A 19,156-nucleotide genomic window follows, 5' to 3' on the forward strand; every position below is an offset into this window, starting at 1 on the left:
AAAAGAATATTCTAAAAACACTTATTTGTTCCTTCCTCATAAAATACAACAATTTTATTTGAATTGATACAAAATAAATTACTGCATAAAGAAAAATATATATTTTGGATCGCTAATATTCCAAATTTCCAATACTGCAGTACTCAATTTAAAAGAAGTGCTAACTGTAAATAGTTTAAGAAAGCTACTTCAAACAATATACAAATAAATGGATGCATTTTTTTTTCTTATTGTATTAAAACATATTACATTTATACACATTATATAACTAATCATACGAAACAAATTCAAATTCAAATTCATACAGACAATAATGAATTGTTTCTAAATCTTTAGGTACACACAAATTCACCACATTACAATAACTAAGAGGTGAAACATGTATAGACAAAAATGTAAGAGGGAAACAGCAGAGAGGTGAAGAAAATGATGACTTTAAAACACATTGAAATTTGATGACTCCGAAAATTGGAGCCTAATTTCTTAGTGTAAGGATATAGGAGTTAATGTTTTACATGTTTGTTAGTAATATTAAGGGCTATTGACGTTTAAATACACGAAACTTTGAGTTTATTTTATATTTTTTTTTTCATAAATTTTGAAAGTTGTCAAAAAATATACTCATGACTATCAATTTTACTAGGATTTCAAATTACGATCAAACTAAAATTGACATGACATGTCGAGTGACAAACGTTAAATGAGCGTCAGCTAAGGGAAAATTATATATTGTTCTTTTTTGAGATATTTAGTCGACTAGGTGGTGGGCCAATAGCTTCATGTGTTTTTGTTTGACGAATAGCTGAACTTAATTCACAAAACCTCCAAGCATTTAGCCATATTCTTTTTCATTGAAGTAAACTGTTGCTTCATTTGTTCCCTTATAAGCTTATATCTAGGGTAAATATCACTTTAAACTTCAAACTATTTTTTCACTATCAATTATATCCTGAACTATTAAAAATAATTTTTTAAACCTTGACTATCAATTTTGTATCAATTGTACCATTCGCTCACTTTTTTAGCTTAAAAAATTTGACGTGGCTCACCGGATACTACAATATATTTAGAATCATTCTTTTTTTGATCTATATTATATAAAACGACGTGATTATATGCATTACTCATTAAAAAATTAAAGGATGAAAAATGGATAAATGGTACAATTGATACAAAATTGATAATTCAAGGTTTAAAAAATTATTTTCAATAGTTCAGGATATAATTGATAGTGCGAAGATAGTTCGGGGTTTAAAGTGATATTTACCCTTATATCTATTATACACAAATTAATTTCATTAGTTTTAGCCAGGCCTCTACATTTTATATTAACTCAAAACTGATCAAATTAATTTAGATATCAACACATATATATGGGGATTAATTCGTCACTCAAACTCCAATTCTACAGATAGAGGTCGGGATGAATAACAAGGTTAAGGACACTATTATGAACCTCTCTTTTCAATACGAGGTGACCCCTAGAATAAGGAACATTGTGTTCTAATTAAAAAAAAATTATTTATTTCACTTACCATCATGTAATGACAGGCATTTTAATGTGGCAAGTATTAACTTAAAACTGTAAACTTTATCTTCCTTTTTTTTAATAGAATTCAGCAGAAGATTACAAATTTTAATATAAACTCGGATAATGGCAAAGCATGTTATAAATCTCCAAAGGTGGTTTTGGCTGGAAATGCAAGTTGACAACTCAACTTTTATATAGCCTTAATATATTATCTAGATGAGATAAATTACCGTAAAATACACAGAACTTTGAACCTTGTTTTATTGTTACACGTGATCAGCGAAAAGGCTTTACATTTGCAACCCAGTATTGATTCAATGTTTAGGAACATTATTCAAATCAAATATCTAATTCGATCCTTCCATTCATATCCGCAGCTGAAAATTAAATGAAGCTCTCATGGCAATAAACTCTATATGTCGAATATTATAACTTTACAATAAATTCAATACACAAAACCAATCCAAATCGCCTAAAAAAAAAAAACAATCCAAATAATCATATCGTTGGCCTTCCGACCATCACTATAAACATAAAAAATATCAGCAGCTGCCGACTTTCAACCTCTAACCAAGCAAGAAATTGATTAACAGCAGTGTCCATGAAGAATAGCAACTGAGTCACGTGATACGACACCTTCAAGAACGATTCATTCTGAGGGACTGCACAAGTGCATCATAATCCGGGAGCTTTGGATGAACATGACTAGCTTTTTTGGCACTATCGTTTTTGTTTAAAGAATGCTTGTCCAGAGATGATACCTTTGGATTTTCACTACCAAAAGATGCGCCTGCACCTGCGACTGTGCCTGTATCTGCCTTTTGTGGGGGATTAGCCAGTTTTTCTATAGCAGATGAATTCTGGGAGATCTTAGACTTTTGCACTATGTTGGAAGTTGATTTTCCTGTCTCTGGAGTTCCCCACGAACTTGAACTTGCGGGCTTAGCAGCAACTTCGGCTGGTATTTGCTGCTCAGATTTTCCCAAACGACTAGACTTCCCACTCGAGGGCTGAAACTCTTCTTGATTATCAGGAGCAAAGAAGCTTGAAGGTTGTTTTCCCAGGCCATTATGAGAATCATGGACTCCAGGCTTGAGTCGTTCTTTATACTCCTGCTTCGTTACAGAAGTTTTTGAAGAGTCTGTAGATCCCCAAGTATTTGATTTAGTAGGCAGAGAAGTCACACCAGAGATAGGTTGCTCATACTTTTCCTCTATACCCGAGTTTGTCCTGTATGACTCATGCCTTTTTGGAGTTTCAGTGTGGTAGGATGTTGTGGGTTTTCTATCTATGCCATCAGAATCAAGTGCTTCAGATCTCAGATGCATCTTTGGATTAGAATTTGTCATGGAACTAGAAGGAGAAGCTTTTGTTCTTCGAGAGATCCCACTTCGCGTATGACTTTTCCTGGAAACAGGCTCCCTTGGAGGATGCTCATCCAAGTCACTGTCATCAGAACAAAAAACTGAATTTGAAGATCCTAGTGCCAACTTTGCTTTTCTTGTTACATCACTACGAGGCTGTTTAAGAGCAGAACTCTTTCGTGAATATTCTTCTTCTTCAGAACTGTCACTATCTAATTCAGAGTGCAAATTTTGAGTTGTTGAGGGTGTCTTATGTTCTGGCGTCGTGCCAAAATCGTGATTCTCAAGAGATGGGATGGTGGAACTTGTATTTGTGGCAGTATTCTCCTCCTCCTTGACAGATGATGATGCATTCAATCGGCCCTTAAAGAAAGGCAGATGGTTGTGACCCTTGTGGCGTAACCCACCAGTCAATTTTCCAAAATTCAGACCCTCTCCACTCTCAGGATCAGATTCATCACCAATCTTATTCGACATCAGAGAGTCTTTAGATCCCAATGCTGGCTGTTCAGCAGATGGCTTCAAATCTGCATCAAACATGTTAACTTGGCTTCTTTTCCACTGTGTTTTATCAGACGAACTTCAATTCATCATCTGAAGAAAGGGAAAACTGTTTACTGCCAAATCCTAAAGATCCTTCATTCTTAGAGGGGGATCCAACTGAGTGTACGGTTTCTTCATCAAACTGTAAATTAACTAATCGACCTCTTTCATTTTGTTCATGTGAAAGATCTCTAGAATCTTCTATCATACTAGTGTTTCTGTCCTCGTCACTTTCTGAGGATGACCCATCAGAATTATCAAATCTCACTGCTGGTGTACTATCCAGTTCAGAATCCTCTTTAACTGTAGTGTTCTCGGAAATATCAGGGAATGAACTTTCTCCCATAAAATATAATGGTGGAAGAAGCAGACTCTACCGTATTGTTCGAGCCAGATCTAGGATCCCAAGAATCTATGTTTATTGATGTTCGCTCAGGTGATTTTTGGCCTAAGGAGTGCAGATGAAATTCTAAATCCTGCTCATCATATACAGGGCCTCTATCAAGCCCAGGAACATCACTCTCAGTATCAGATTGGTCAAAAGCAGCAGCAACAAAGTCGTGAGAGCTTGTGTTGGGGGCTTCTTCATGAATGAAAGTCTCACTGATACTCACAGAAGGATCTTCACCAATATCATTTTCAAACTTCTGATCCTCATAATTTGCAAACACATTCACATAATCAGAAGTACCAGACTGAGAATAAGAAGAGCTTAAACTTTTCTGTCTTCCAGTCATGCCTTCTCTGAGATTCTCAACTTTCTCTGGCCAGCCATTTTCATTTTCATTTTCAGTCTCATAACTGAAGGACTGTTTCCTCATAACCATTTCTGATTCTACCTCCTTTGAGGAGTTTTCCTGAGTATACTCATGTACCGATGGGACACCATAATATAAAGAGTCATCATCAGCTGAAGCTTTAGACTTGGAAGAAACTGCTTCAGATCTCGCATAAGGCATTGGATTGCTAGGTTTAATTCCGTCTATTTGCTCATTCCCTAACCTAGTATATTCTGAAGACGATTTGTTCACTGATGCTTCAGAAACTCTTTTAAATGAATTCAAGTTGGATGGAGTTTCAAGTCCATCACCTTTTAAAGTGTAAGCATCTGAGTTATGTGGTTCAGTAGAATACTGCTCCAAAATCCTACCATGACTTGAAAGTTCAGCAGCAGCTCTAGCAGCCATACTTGCTCGTTCTGCTGACTCAGCAGCTGCCCGTGCCGCAGATGCAGCATCCTTGAACTCCATATTCCACCTTTGTCCATTGAGGTGGCTACTATGGGTAACTTCTTGAAATAATTGTGGCATCTCCTCACCTATTAACGGAATTAATCAATAATACACTTAAGAAGGCACATCAACTGCAATAAAATCAACAGTTATTACTCCATTGAAATAAGTATATATACCTGCAGGCCCAGCTTTGGGTTCAAATGTTGTGCTGGCACCAGAAGTTCGGGCAGGAGGTAGGTTTTCTGCTCCTACTGAAATTTTAGCATCCTGCTGAACAGAGTTCAGTGGCGAACTATTTATGTTGCTGCTTGGGTGAGCATGGACTTCTGCAACTTCAAAATGAGGAGGAACAGAATACAGTTCATTATCCTTCTTGGTGGAACTTGGCTCACCCTGGTAAAATAGGAGTTATACATGAGTGCTTTTGAAATTTTTTCAACTTATAGAGCATAATGATGCACAAGAATACTACTTGCAGAATCTCAAAATTCAACTAAACCATTTTGGCAAAAATCAGTGGCACATACCGAATGTTTCTCTTCAAATGACTCAGGATCCCATTTAACATTGTGTTCCTCTGCTATAGCACTCAGAATTTTAATTTTGGTCTGTCCATCAGGTGCTATAGCAGATAACTTCTCCACCAACTGCAATTACAGAAGACGAGACAGATTAAGAAAACTCACCAGGCATGTCAGTTTGACGAGCTATATAAAAAACTAATAATGATATTCATCATATACCAGGCGGCTGACACCACACTGCGGACGAAGCTCTATGGCAGAAGTGATGAACTCTTTTCCATATTTTGCTGAAAACTGTTTCCTTACATCTAAAAGTTCAGGTACATCCCCACATCTTGGAGATGCAAAAACAATACTTGCTATTGCTTCCTTCATATCAATGGGGCAATTCCTGCATGAATAATCGGCAAGCAAATTAAAAACAATGCCTCATGAGCAGAAATATGAGCATTATTGGGTGCATAATATACGTACTTTTGGGTCTCAATTATTGGCAGACGTGCAACAATAAGTTCACAATAAATCTCAAGAAGATCATATGCACCCATCATCTTCTCTTCCCTAATCACATGTTCAACCTGAAAACGATAAGGTTAGCACAAAAGGTCAATCTCTTTTAAGAGAAGTGTTGGAATATAAAGGAATAGCAGAGTACAAAAGGACATTTATGGTTTCGAGTTGGATACAAGATTGAGCTATAACAGCTTTTGGGATAAGCTGAAGTACTTGCAGCAAGCATGATGACCCAGGTCAAAAACACATGACTAAGAATATGTTATGAATCATTAATATGACCGTGATCATATTTATGAATTATGATTGAATACTTTGCTATTAGCATATGAATTATGATTGAATACATTGCTATTAGCATCTGCAAGTATATTCAGAAGGACTGAATTAAAATTTCCACACAGCTAAAAGTAATGTGAAAATTAAAATAAGTCCTATTTATATATCAACTAAAGTGCCAGAATCCAGCTGCCCAGTGCACAAAGGCCAGGTTCAATGCTAACCGATTTGGCAGGACATATCACATTACAACTAATCTGAATGAAATTACAGTTTGGCAGATAAGAACATCGAGGATTTCTATTGCACAATAAAAAACATAGGTGTGAAATTTCTTATATTATATACTTGGTAGCATTATAATGCAGTACTTTAACTCCCTCTGACTCCAGAACCAATGATAAAAATTTGTAAGAACATGCCACAAGCTCTTTATTGTTAGCATAAACAAGAAGAATATGTTTGTCTTGGTCTTTCCATGAAACACTTGTTAGTGAGGATCATAAGATTTGCCGAAATAGTTATTCTAAACCTAAGCTTTCTCCAAACCCCTTTTCCTCTGGAACTTATGAGAATGGACAGTAATATGATACTCCCTCCATCCCGTAAGAGTATGCACTTTTGCCATTTTGATACGTCCCACAAAAGTGTGCACTTTCAACTTTTGGACACTACCCCAGTAAAAACCCCTTGTTTTTTCTCCCCAATATCTCAACTTATTCATAATACTGCTACACTCATAACACATCAAAAAGTGGGCCCCTTCCAATATCTCAACTTATTCACAATATTCTCTTTCTCCACTCATAACACACTCACCTAACATTTATCAAAACTCATGCCGGTAAAGACAATGCACACTCTTATGGGATGGAGGGAATATCAAACAAGACTATTCACAGCATAATGTTAATGCATTAGTTCCTGAGCTTTATCCATCTTAAAATTTATCGCAAATCAAGACGGACCCCATTGAAAGTCATCTACTTTAACACATCCAAATAAATTGTTCAAGTAACATGTATAATCACCCGAATTTTAGCCGTCTGATCCTGCCCAGACTCGAGTAGCTGTGCTATTTCCCTCTTCATCTGCTTCACTTGCACCTCTTTCTTGTTTCTCAGGAGCTTTATCCTCGAAGCCGCCAATCTCAACGACGTCTTGCTGCATCCAATTCAACACATACTAGTTATACTCTAATACAGCAAAATCAACACCAATTCGCATTAAAAGAATATGAAAACCTCCGAATTTAGTGGACAGAATCAGACCAATAACTACAGCAAATTCCAACAATAGACTGCCACAAATAAATTCGAAAAAAACACACACACGAGACTGCATGATCTATATTTGAATGTGTGGAGATTGAGGAAGATCTACCATTTTGTAGGATTAAAACTCCTGGAAAGCATGTCCTTTGAATTCTGCAAAAACTTTGATTTCTTCATCTTCTAAAATTGCGATCGCTGATGCTAATCTTTGAAACTAGTAGACCAATAAAGTCGGGTCTCCCCTTAAGATTTATATATACCACTGAAAATTTTCGATGAGGAGAGAAGTTGATCTGAATCGGTTTTGGTCGTTGATGAATACAACTCTATCTTTTCTATGACATATAGTAATAGTAATACTCCTATTTTCACATAATAGTAGTATTTTATTTTCACATAAGTCATTATATATGGATGATTCGATTTTCCAGGTTGGGAAAATGACGTATCCTGACCACATTGCCCTTTCATTATGACATCAGTTATTATTATTATTATTATTATTATTATTATTATTATTATTATTATTATTATTATTAATATCAGTTGAGGAAAGTTCTTTTCCCATCTTCATTTTATCTTTTGTTTTTTAACGAAAGCAGTCCTTTGCTATCTTGCAAATATATTTGAGTAAGACGGCATTCACATTAGATTTCTCAAAATTTTACTCTTAAAAATACTTTTAAAGTTTTCTCTAAATTATTTTTAACCATCCCTGTTTTATAATTGCACACAGCAGCTCTCCTATTTTTTATTATCTATTTTATAAATTTAGGATTAGATTTAAGGGGATATAAATTTAGGATTAAATTTGAGGGGGTGTAAATTTTTTATGAACCCAACTTAATATAGGTGATCTGTTGGATGATCATTTTATCTCACTTTTTTTTTATTATTTTAGCTCAAATTTAAAGTTAGGATTACTTTTGAGAGATCTGCTCATATTTTAAAAGGGGCTAAATAATAAAATATATTTTTAAGTCATTATTATATATTTGTCCAATTCTATCATTTAATAATATTTGTGGTGGTCTTTGAAATTTTCGACACGTATTTATTGGTCAAAATTGATCGTTTAAAATAAATTGATCTCGATAATTAAAGATAAAAAATTGTGATAGGATGTATGAGATATATTTAACTATTTATCCAGTAAAAGAATCTACTTAATTATTATTAATTCTGATTTATTTTTTCTCTTTTGGATCCGTAATTCCATATGCTTTGCTCTGTGTTCTTGTTTCCTGCAGGTTACAATTCCCAAGTGACCAAGTCCTCTTGTACATATTATTATAACTAGCTTTTACCCACTCGTGCGACGCACGATAGACATTGAAATTAAATGATAAATTTAAATAAATATAAATAATAAAAAAGTCAAATACTTACAAAATATTCCTTTCGCCCCTCAAAATTATTCATACTTTTCATTTTTGGTACGTTCCCCAAAATTATGCATATCCTATTTTTGGACACTACCCCACATATAATTTTAACAATTTTACTCTTTTAACTTACACTATTTACTCATAATATAGTACTTAACAATACCCTTGATGTGGGACCCTATCTCCACTATCATTACTACAAACAAATTTTTATTAAAACTCATGTCGGGTTCAACCATGCATAATTTTGGGGGACAAAGACAGTATATTTTAAAAATAAAATATAATAATTCACATCAATTAATCATTAAAATTCTGAAATTAAAAATATAAATTTTTAATTTATACAAAGTGTAATAATAATTATAATTATTAAATAAAATTAATAATTATTAGATGAAAATTTGCATTATGCATATTACAATATTATTCATCATAATAAATATTTTCATACACAAACATAAATAAAAAGTACTATTTTTTTTTCAAATTTATTCATTTTAAATTCGTCTTTGATGATTTTCGTACTATATTAAATTTAAGATACATATTTATTATATTTTCATGAATCAAATTTGATGGTGTTTATAAAATAATTAAAATAAAAAAATAAAAAGTAGTGAAAAAATTGGTGGAGGAAGATAGAGAAAAAGAGAAAAAAAATGGAGGACAAAAAAACTCTTCTTTTATATATTATATAGATTACTTACTTAATGTCTTTATTATTTTATGACTTGGAGGAGTTGGGAAGATGGAGCAGTGGAGTTTGAACTCGGGACCTATTAATGTCTTTATTATTACAACTATGACTAATAATAAAAATTAAATCCCTCAAAAAAAAATATACTAACAAAAATTAAAAGTCAAGTAAAGTCAAGTGGTTGTAACGCTAGAAGAATTAATTGTAGGACACTACAACGTGCAACGCGGTAATATGAATAACGAGAAATCAAAATAATTGGAATAATTTAAGGCCTCCGCGTGGGCTTCACTTGTGGGCTAAGTATCTATAAAATGCGACATATTCAGCTTCCACGAATTTACCTCCAACCGCGTAAAATATGTTTTATTTATAGTTATTGCGCTTAAATACATAAATTTTGGGTTCATTTTAATTTTTTTACGAACTTTGAAAGTTATCAAAAAAATATACAAATTTAAATTTTTTTTACGAACTTTGGGAATTATCAAAAAATATCTAAACTTTAGCTCATTTTATTTTTTCCTACGAAATATATTGTTATAAAAAATAATTAAAATAATTCTTTTATTTTATTTTTTTTGTAAAACGTTGTCGTTTTGATTACGAAATGTATATTTTAAAATAAAAAAATCATGTCTCTCATGAATAATTTTCATCTATCGTTAAATTAATTAAGCTAGCTAGTTAATTATAAAATAATTATTTGCATCATTTTTTTATGACAATATATTTCGTGGGAAAATACAAAATGAGCCAAAATTCGTGTATTTTTTGGCAATTCTCAAAGTTCGCGGGAAAAAATAAAAGGGTAAAGGTGCAGATTGCCCCCTGAACTACACCCCCTAGAGCGTTTACCCCTCATACTCGGTCAATGCGCGTTGACCTCCCTGAACTCTCGAAACAAGATTGCCCCTCGCGTTTAACAGCTGTTAAACGCCGTTAAACCTTTTTTTTGCGGTTCTCTCTCTCTTCCACCGGCTCAGATCATCGTCGCCCCTCAGGCCGGAGGCGGGTAGAGAGGGCCGAGTTTGCATGATGCTGCATTTCCAAATGTGAATCCACCAAAATTGGCAGTCGTTGCAGGATGCATTCCCCCAAAGAAGAAGTTCCTAAAAATCTCCTCTGCATCAACGCCGGTCTCATAAAACCCGTTGAACCCACGCATCCCATTACCACCACCTTTGTCTCTCCTCTCGTAAACCGGCTCATCCGATCCCACAACGTCATATTTCTTGCGGCTCTCCTTGTTGCTCAAGCACTGGAACGCCTTTGAGACCATCTTGAACGCCTCCTCCGTGCTGGGAGCCGTGTTCTTATCAGGAAGGACCTTCAAAGAAAGTTTCATATATGCCTTCCGAACATCCTTACCCGTGCAATTCTTCTCCAACCCCAAAATCTCATAGTAATCTTTCTTCATCTTAATCTCTCTGACAACAGTCATCTGGTCGTCGTTGTAGGTAGCCGATGCGGCGGATGAAGACGACGTTGATCGCGCGGCAACCGGAACCCTACGTCGGGGCCCGCTTTCAGAAGGATCGGAGGGATTCTCATCGGTGGGTGCATTAGGGTTCTTATCTTCCACCGGTGAAGTGTTGAGATTGGACAGGAATTGGTCAATTTGAATGGATGGGTCTAACCTACGGGCTTTGTTGAGGAATTTGAGGGCGCGATCTTCGTCGCCCGATTGAATTAAATTCTTGGTGATGTTCAGACACTTCAAGGCTTCATCTTTGTTCCCATCCATCCTTTCCTGCAATAAACGAGATGAGACTCTCAACAGAGAGCAAACGTATGTGGCAAGTAGGGATATCAATCGGTTCGGGTTCAGTTATCCATACCCGAATTTTCGATTACCCGAACCCGAAATTTCCATATTTCACTAACCGTTCCCGAACCGTTTTAGGTGTTCGGTTACCCGATTCGGTTATTTGGGTATCCGAAATAACCATTATAAAATTAAAATTTAAATAATTTGCTAGATAGATGATTTGAACCTAGTCTTTAAAAAATACACAAAGCAACTTATCCACTAGACTAAAGCTCATTCTTATACTTTAAATATATTATAATTTTATTTTAGCTAAGACTCGATTTTTTTTTAAAAAAATAAATAAATTAATGAATTAATAATTAAAATATAATATATATATATATATTAAATAATTTATTAAATAATTTTCGGTTATTTCGGTTAACCCGTTTCGGTTATTGGGTTAACCGATAGCAGGAATTTTTCTAAAAATGATACCCGAAACCGAACAGATAACCAAAAAATTCGGTTATTGGATACCCAAATCCGGAAATTTTGGTTCGGTTAACGAATTATCCAAAACCCGATAACCAATTAGACAGTCCTAGTGGCAAGAATCGAGAGGTGAACTTACAACAAAAATTCAATTGGATTGGAATGAATTAGGGAAGTTGTGCGATGAACACAAAGTTAGAGGGGCGACAACGATATGAGCCGGTGGAAGAGAGAGAGAGAGAACCGCAAAAAAATGGGTTAAGTATCAAATAAGCCTCTAACGTAGAGACCCTTATCACTTCTGGCACCCTATGGCCAGAGGTGTGTCAACTAAATCCCTGAAGTACCTAATTTCCTCCAATTAAGTCCTCAGACTTAATGGAGAGTGAACACCGTTAATTATTTTTATTTTTTTATTTTGTTGGTAGTGGGACCCACACCTTCTTCTTCACTAAACTCGTCGGAAACACGCCGAACAAATTAAGGACATTCACTGTCAAAAAAGGAATCGTTGGGGAAATCATCCTTGGGTCAAAACTTTGTATATGGATCTACGGCTGGAAAAAAAAGGAAGGGTGTCGCTCAAGGGTATAATCCGATTTGAGTTCTAGAAAAGAATGGGGGATTTATTTTTTCCAATCGGAAAATTTGACCGGTAATTCTCAAAAAGAAATCGAAGAACTTTGGGCGTCACAAGATCATCTTCGTCGGTTCTATCTTGGAAGTCAGGGAGGTAAATCAGGGGAGCTAAAATCCACACTCATCGAATCTCTTGGCACATAGGAAATGGCACCTCACAGGTCCACAGAAAGAAAGAATTTACAAAAGGGGAAAGAAGCCAAATCTGTACAAAAGATGTGGTCCCACCACCAACAAAATAAAAAAAATAAAAATAGATAACGGTGTTAACTCTCCTTCAGGCGCTTAGTTGACACATCCCTGATCATACGGTGCCAGAAGTGAAAAGGGCCTCTACGTTAGGGCTTATTTGATACTTAACTCCCCCCAAAAAAAGTTTAACAGTGTTTAACAACTGTTAACCACATGGGGTAATCTGCAGCCTTATTTCGGGAGTTCAGGGAGGTTAATGCGCCTTGATCGAGTATGAGTGGTAAATGCTCTAGGGGGTGTAGTTCAGGGGGCAATATGCACATTTACCCAAAACAAAATAAGTCAAAATTTGTGTATTTTTTGATAATTTTCAAAGTTCGTGGGAAAAATTAAATAGATCCAAAGTTTGTTTATTTAGACGTCAATAATCCTTTATTTATTTATTTGAGAGGATAATTGAAAAATATGTTTTGTTTTTAGGCGAATTGGAAAATAGCATGTTAGATGAACGCATTAGTAGTATTTGCAGTATTGAAATGGCAGGAGGTGCATTAAGAGTCCTTTTATAACCTGAAGCAAAAAAAAGAGAGTATTTTTATAACCTTTTTTTGTGCATTAAAGTGTATTTTTATAACCTTTTTCTTCTTACCCAAAAAAAAGAATTCCTTTTTCTTCGGCCAGAAACACATGCTGTGCCTCAAACTAACGCTGTCCATGGCAGGAGGTGTCTGTATCTTGGGCAATGCTGAATTAGAATTTTATCATGGGCAATGCGATTAGAGCTTTTTGCTTAATATAAGTAGCCTTTTGATGTAGCTACTTTTATTTATGTTAAATGATTTATTATACTACAATAATGAACAATGAACATTTATTATATAGTCCGATGATGCAAGAGACATCCACATGACTACATCTAGTGTATTTATAATTAATTAAACTCATGGTGCTCATGTTGAAAGCAATTTGATAAAAAAAAATAGCTCATCATTTTAAAGACAAGTCATATATTATCAATAAAACAAATATATAACAAATCAGATACAAAATTATCACAATACAACATGTCCTATCTATTCATATAGTCATTCATATTCACAATCAATATGATAACTTGAATAAAATGCCAAGAATCTGAATCCATACTTGATTCAAGCAGTTTGCAAAAGCCATCAAGAACAATAATAAGCACATTTTGCTGATCACTAGTATAATAAGGAATACATGAATTAACTTTCACTTAAATGTATAAAATAAAATAAAAATTGAAAAATCTTGCGGAATATCCACAGTAGTAGAGAATACCAGAAAAAGAATGCCAAAGAAGATCAATGAGCAAGTAGCTGTTACTGGGATTCATATTCTCGTGGAGATAATTTAGCCACAATATAGGCCAAATCCAGAAAGAAATTTTCCCCGGTAACAAATTCCTCAACCATTTTACCAACTCTCTCTCTTTACCTTAATGTTTTACTGTATTTAGCTACTATACTAAAGTTCTTCTTTTGGAGTGCCCATCTGACTTAATAGAATTGCTATGTCCATCCCTTGTACCATTGTAGGTATTGCTGTATCATATGGGCAGACCTTAGAAAACCCTTCCTTCCCTGATTTATGGACATTCTTTATGCACTTTTTGAACTCCTCGTGGCATTGAATGTTGATCATACCTGATTATGATTGATGGATGAATTCAGAGACAATTTTTAAGCAAAATATAAACATCTATTGACTAACAAACAAACAAACACACAAACAAAACTCATCTCTGTGACAAGTTTTATGTGGACAGCATGATGGGAATTTTACTCTACCTCACCAGGGGCATTTCAGTTAAGTAGCTAACTATGTAAAGTTAGATCAATTTGAAAATGCAAAAAGTGAAAATCAAATCACACTGAAGTTGCTATAATGCTCCAGGTGCACGAACAATTTGGTGCCAAGAATTACCTCTAGTTAAAGAATGCAGCATTAGTTAAGCTCACTCTCCATTTCTTACAATGAACAATCCATTATTCACAGACATTTTAGGTCATATTGCAAAGTCATTAAGGTTATAATAGAAGCTGATGTTGATGTTAATGTTATGAGCTGGACTAGCAGATGACAGAAAATACATCTTGCAGATGTGCACCAAAGAGGATCGGTCTTTCATCAAAAGAGTGGCTCCATTGAAGTAATCAAATTCTTTGTGATCATAACCAATTTCATGACATCGTTGTAATCCTGATGTCTGCGTGAGACATCAACGCCATGAGCTCTATATTTGACATGCTGAATGTTATTGATGATCCCAGATATGAAATTAAATTTCTCAGGTAGCCCTAAACTTGTTAGATAGTACATCCCTAGCATGACTCAAAATTGGCATAATCAAGAACCATACACCTTTTGGATTCATCAGTGCTTCATGAGTGATAGTGGCTTGATCAATAAAGGAAATGACAGAAGGAGAGAAGGAACCACAGACAACATGGATATGAGTTGATCATTGATAAATCCAAAAGGTGGAAGCTGGATTCTAGGGAGGAGATTTATATTAATTGTGATGGTGGATAGAGCTAGGTATCATCATTGTAACTAAGAAGAAGGGAGCATACAATTACATTTCCTTTTGATGCACAAGTGGAACTGTGGAGGTAAGTTTGAGAGAAACTAGAGTAGAAACAATTGTCGTGAGAGGCAATTAGTTTGCATGATAATGGAGATTTTATTGAACCAAAGATTTTGCTAATCATAACATGGCTTTCACCGAAAAATAAAACCAAAGATTCTCATACCATGTGCAAGGATGATTTAAATAAGATAAAATAGGCCAAGTCCATGGATCTTATTTGATAGAAACTTCAGTCAGGACAAAATCTCAACTATTTCAAACAAGCAAGACTACTCAAAGAAGGAACAAAATTGAATTTAGCCAACTGAAGTATTTATAGACAAACCAGTGAAGTTGGGTTCTATCAAGCAACAACCCAACTGAACTGAGTTAAGATAAACTCAGCAGCACAGTGAAAAGCATAAGGCTTTTGAGTACAGTTTAGCCAACTGACGTAGTTATAGACAAACCAGTCGAGTTGGGTCAATCAAGAAACAACCAAATTGAACTGAGTTAAGATAGACTCAGCAGAACAGTGAAAAGCATATGGTTTTAGTTTATAGCAAATAATAAGAAAAAACATGTTCCCAAATGGAGCCAATTGTTTACCACCAAGTTCTCTCGTGTGATTTGGAATTTAATATTCCTATGGATAGAAACAGGAGCTATTAAGAAACATCTTTTGACTGATCAGTAAGGTAACCAGACCACTAAGAGAAATATGTGGCACATGATATAAAAATACATGAAGCTACATGTAAGTTGGTAAGATAGTACATATTGAAATAAACTTGAGAGAATTAATTTAGATGGATGGGGATTTCATTACAGACAGAAAATGTTCCAAAAGCAACAGAAATCATCAGCCTAGTAGTATAGGGCAAATTAGGAGGAAGATATTGTCCTAAAATGCTAAAACTACCAAATATTTAGTAATTTACAAGGATTTGACTGTTGATGTACGATGGTATGACTTTACATAAGAACCTTGACAAAGGCAAGGCGAAGAAGGATCATTACAATCTCATATGATTATGCAATTATTCGTCAAGTTTAGTTGAATTCATGTCGAGGAATGCCTAAAGATTACTAGATACAAAATTCCAAATATCCAATATTTATTATCAAGCAAACAACTCTAGAAGAGAAAGCAGTATTCCACTAGCACAAACATCCACAATGTTCGTTCCACTCTCAAATATCATGTTTTGAATTTTGATTATCACAAGCACATAGTTTAAGTTTATCTGTTTTGAATTACTCCGCAACCATTTCTAGCATCAGTTCGACAGCTATGCTTTTGCATGGCCACAGTGCCAATCAGAGATCTGGTCCCCAATCAAGCAAAATGTTTTGAAGTAAAATTTCAACATCCATTCTCTTCAATATACCCATAAAATGCTGAAGCACAATTATCGCTATAAATGAAATGACATATATGTCACTGTTATTCTAGTGCATAGAACTTTATATTCCAGGCCACCATAATCAACTTACAACTACAGTATGCTTATAACACAAATAATCAGATAACATAGACAGATAAAAGAAAAGGTTCAAAGAGTAACTTTTTCTCAAACAAAAGAAGGTAGAAGGCATTGAATCAGACAGACAAAGACATGCTCATTCATATCAAGCAATCGCTCTCCTATTCATATGGTTTTGACTTTTGAGATTCAGTTTCATAATCCGCATAATAAGATTAGCAGTCAAGTAATTACCATTTATGCCGACACAGTCATCGTGAATTTGGCAACAAGCATCCACATCATCACATGGTTTCTCCCCCGGACATCCGGTCCATCCTACTCCGCAGTACTTCCCATACCTAATCCCAATCGCTAAAGCACACATTTCAGAAGGAAGAAATAAAAACATAACTGAATCACGAATAATCGTCAAACGATATCGACGAAACACTTACTGTCACAATTCTCCGCCACACAGGTTGTGCTGCACCTGACCTGTTATCCACATTTAACAAATCAAGGAACACAAAAAGTAGAAATCCGGAAGCTGACATGGAATAGCGAACGAATACCTGAGAATCATTGGTGGATTCAGCAATAAGAACGGAGAATATTAGCAATGCGGCGGTCCGATGTAGAAATGCGGCGGGTCGCAGCAGCATTCTCTCCCAGAAATGGTATGCAGCAGAGCAGAGCTGTGGGTTTGTTGGCTTGAATGTATAGTCTCTTGGCTTTGTGGCGTTTCAGTTAAGAAAATGAGGTTGTGCATTTTGGTATAATTGTAGGTAGGGAAGAAGCGAACTGAATGACGAAAATAGCCCTCCTAAAGGTTTGGAATCTGCGTGGCCTCTGCTGTGCCATTGGTCAGCCGGCTTTTCCGCATCATCATTTGTCACTGCGATGTGGGGCAAATTCGGAAGATTATTTGGGTTAGCTCCATTAAAACTATATACTACAACTCATTATTGAGACTCCGAATATTCAAGTAAATTAATTTACAAAATTGTCATATGAGCATAGGGTTGTGAAATGGAAATTAATGACGTACTTAGCCTAATGTAACAAAATCCGAATAAATTACTCCCATGACTTCAGCTTTTATTTTATTGATTTTTTTTAGTTTCATTAATCTTCAATTTAGAACACGAAAATGACGCCATAGTTAGGTGGACAACTAAACAAATAGAGTTGCAATTGCTTATTGGATATTCCTGTAATAATAGGTCAACCTGAAGAAATTTAGGATATAATTTTCCATGTGATTCCACTGCAGATGTTGCCCCTATCGAATAGAAACAGAAGGGACCAAACCATAATTTGTCCGGTTTAATTGCCCTTTTCTCTCTCATGATTAATTAATTACAATATACTTTATCCCCCCCCCCCCCCCCCCCTTAAAATTACAATTAATCTGTGCATATATAATAAGGGAAATTATATGGAGCCATAATTATGGCTGCCATAATACCCTTGAAATTGTATGGAAACTATCTATGGCTAAAATGTCCTTGAAATATTTTGATATATATTATACAATTGCCAAGCGTGTAGATTAACTCCTCTAATTTCCAAACATAACAAAATCCTTGAAAAGAGAAAGAAGACTGAAAGCAGCATAATTACCTCCTTAAATTAATTCTTCAAATTGATATGGGTGATATTAAAATAGGACGTCTAATGCCATACGAAAAAAAAGGACGTCTAATGTCAAATTTAAAGTTTTTTTTAATTTATTATAATTTTTTTAATATATATTCCTAATTATAAAAGAATCTTTTTATATTACAAAAATTTTAATGTATTGAAATTTTATAATCCATGAAAATGTTATTCATTATTATTACTATTATCCTTGTCTTTAATAAAAACAATGAGAAATTAGTAAATTGGAATTGAATTGGAGAAATTATAATTTGAACCCGATATATATATATATATATATATATATATATATATATATATTTGTGCGAATTTTAGATTATGTGTAGATTGTTATTTGTGCGAATTTGAGTGTTAACATGGCTACACAAATTCATTATTAATATTTATAAAATTAATTAATAGGATAGTAGGCAAATTTATATTACAAATTAGATATTTGAACTTTAGGTACCCATTTACGTACCTACTAACAATATGATTGAAAATTTTAAAGAAATTGCGACGTTCTAATTTGAGGATCGTTAGTAATACTTTTTGTTTCTCTCTTTATCTTTGGATTCCTATCTAATGATCAGGGGCGTAATCCTGGACGTGAAGAATAAAATAGAAAAGCTTTCTTGATTAATTTTTAAATTTTCTTAGTATTTTCTCTATTCACATGTTCCACTGAGATTTTCAAAAATTAAAAAAAAAGGAAAAAAAAATAATAAAATAAGATATTAATATATAAATAAAATATAAATATAAATAAAACCTTAACCTCGGTTCGTTTCATATTGACTCAATCCACACACTTTAGGTACCCATTTACGTACCTACTAATAATATGATAGAAAATTTTAAAGAAATTATGGTGTTCTAAACTTGAGAGATCGTTGAAGAAAACTTAGAAAAAGATGAAATTATTTTACTCTACAGTTGAGAGACCACCGAAGAAAACTTAGAAAAAAGAAGATATGTTATAGAAGTTTCTTTTAAGAAAGAAACAAAAAAAGTATA

The 19,156-nt window shown here is 34.4% G+C and overlaps 2 protein-coding genes and 1 pseudogene across 2 annotated transcripts; all 3 read right to left on the minus strand.

Annotated features, from left to right (window-relative positions):
• Positions 1-2,169: 2,169 nt before the first annotated feature.
• On the minus strand, positions 2,170-7,623 carry LOC131008745 (uncharacterized; annotated as a pseudogene).
• A 2,728-nt stretch (positions 7,624-10,351) lies between these two features.
• Positions 10,352-11,139, minus strand: LOC131008755 (chaperone protein dnaJ 49-like). The gene has a single exon (XM_057935793.1). The coding sequence runs from the start codon at positions 11,096-11,098 to the stop codon at positions 10,352-10,354; it is 747 nt and encodes a 248-aa protein (XP_057791776.1). The 5' UTR covers positions 11,099-11,139.
• Positions 11,140-13,602: 2,463 nt separating this feature from the next.
• Positions 13,603-17,282, minus strand: LOC130986121 (probable phospholipase A2 homolog 1). Its single transcript, XM_057909411.1, has 4 exons — positions 17,068-17,282; positions 16,951-16,990; positions 16,748-16,867; positions 13,603-14,100 (listed from the first exon to the last, which is right to left on the minus strand). The coding sequence occupies exons 1-4, from the start codon at positions 17,155-17,157 to the stop codon at positions 13,922-13,924; spliced, it is 429 nt and encodes a 142-aa protein (XP_057765394.1). The 5' UTR covers positions 17,158-17,282; the 3' UTR covers positions 13,603-13,921.
• Between the last annotated feature and the right edge of the window lie 1,874 nt (positions 17,283-19,156).

The sequence above is a fragment of the Salvia miltiorrhiza genome, chromosome 1 (genome assembly GCF_028751815.1).
Source record: "Salvia miltiorrhiza cultivar Shanhuang (shh) chromosome 1, IMPLAD_Smil_shh, whole genome shotgun sequence".
NCBI classification, from domain to species: Eukaryota; Viridiplantae; Streptophyta; class Magnoliopsida; order Lamiales; family Lamiaceae; genus Salvia; species Salvia miltiorrhiza.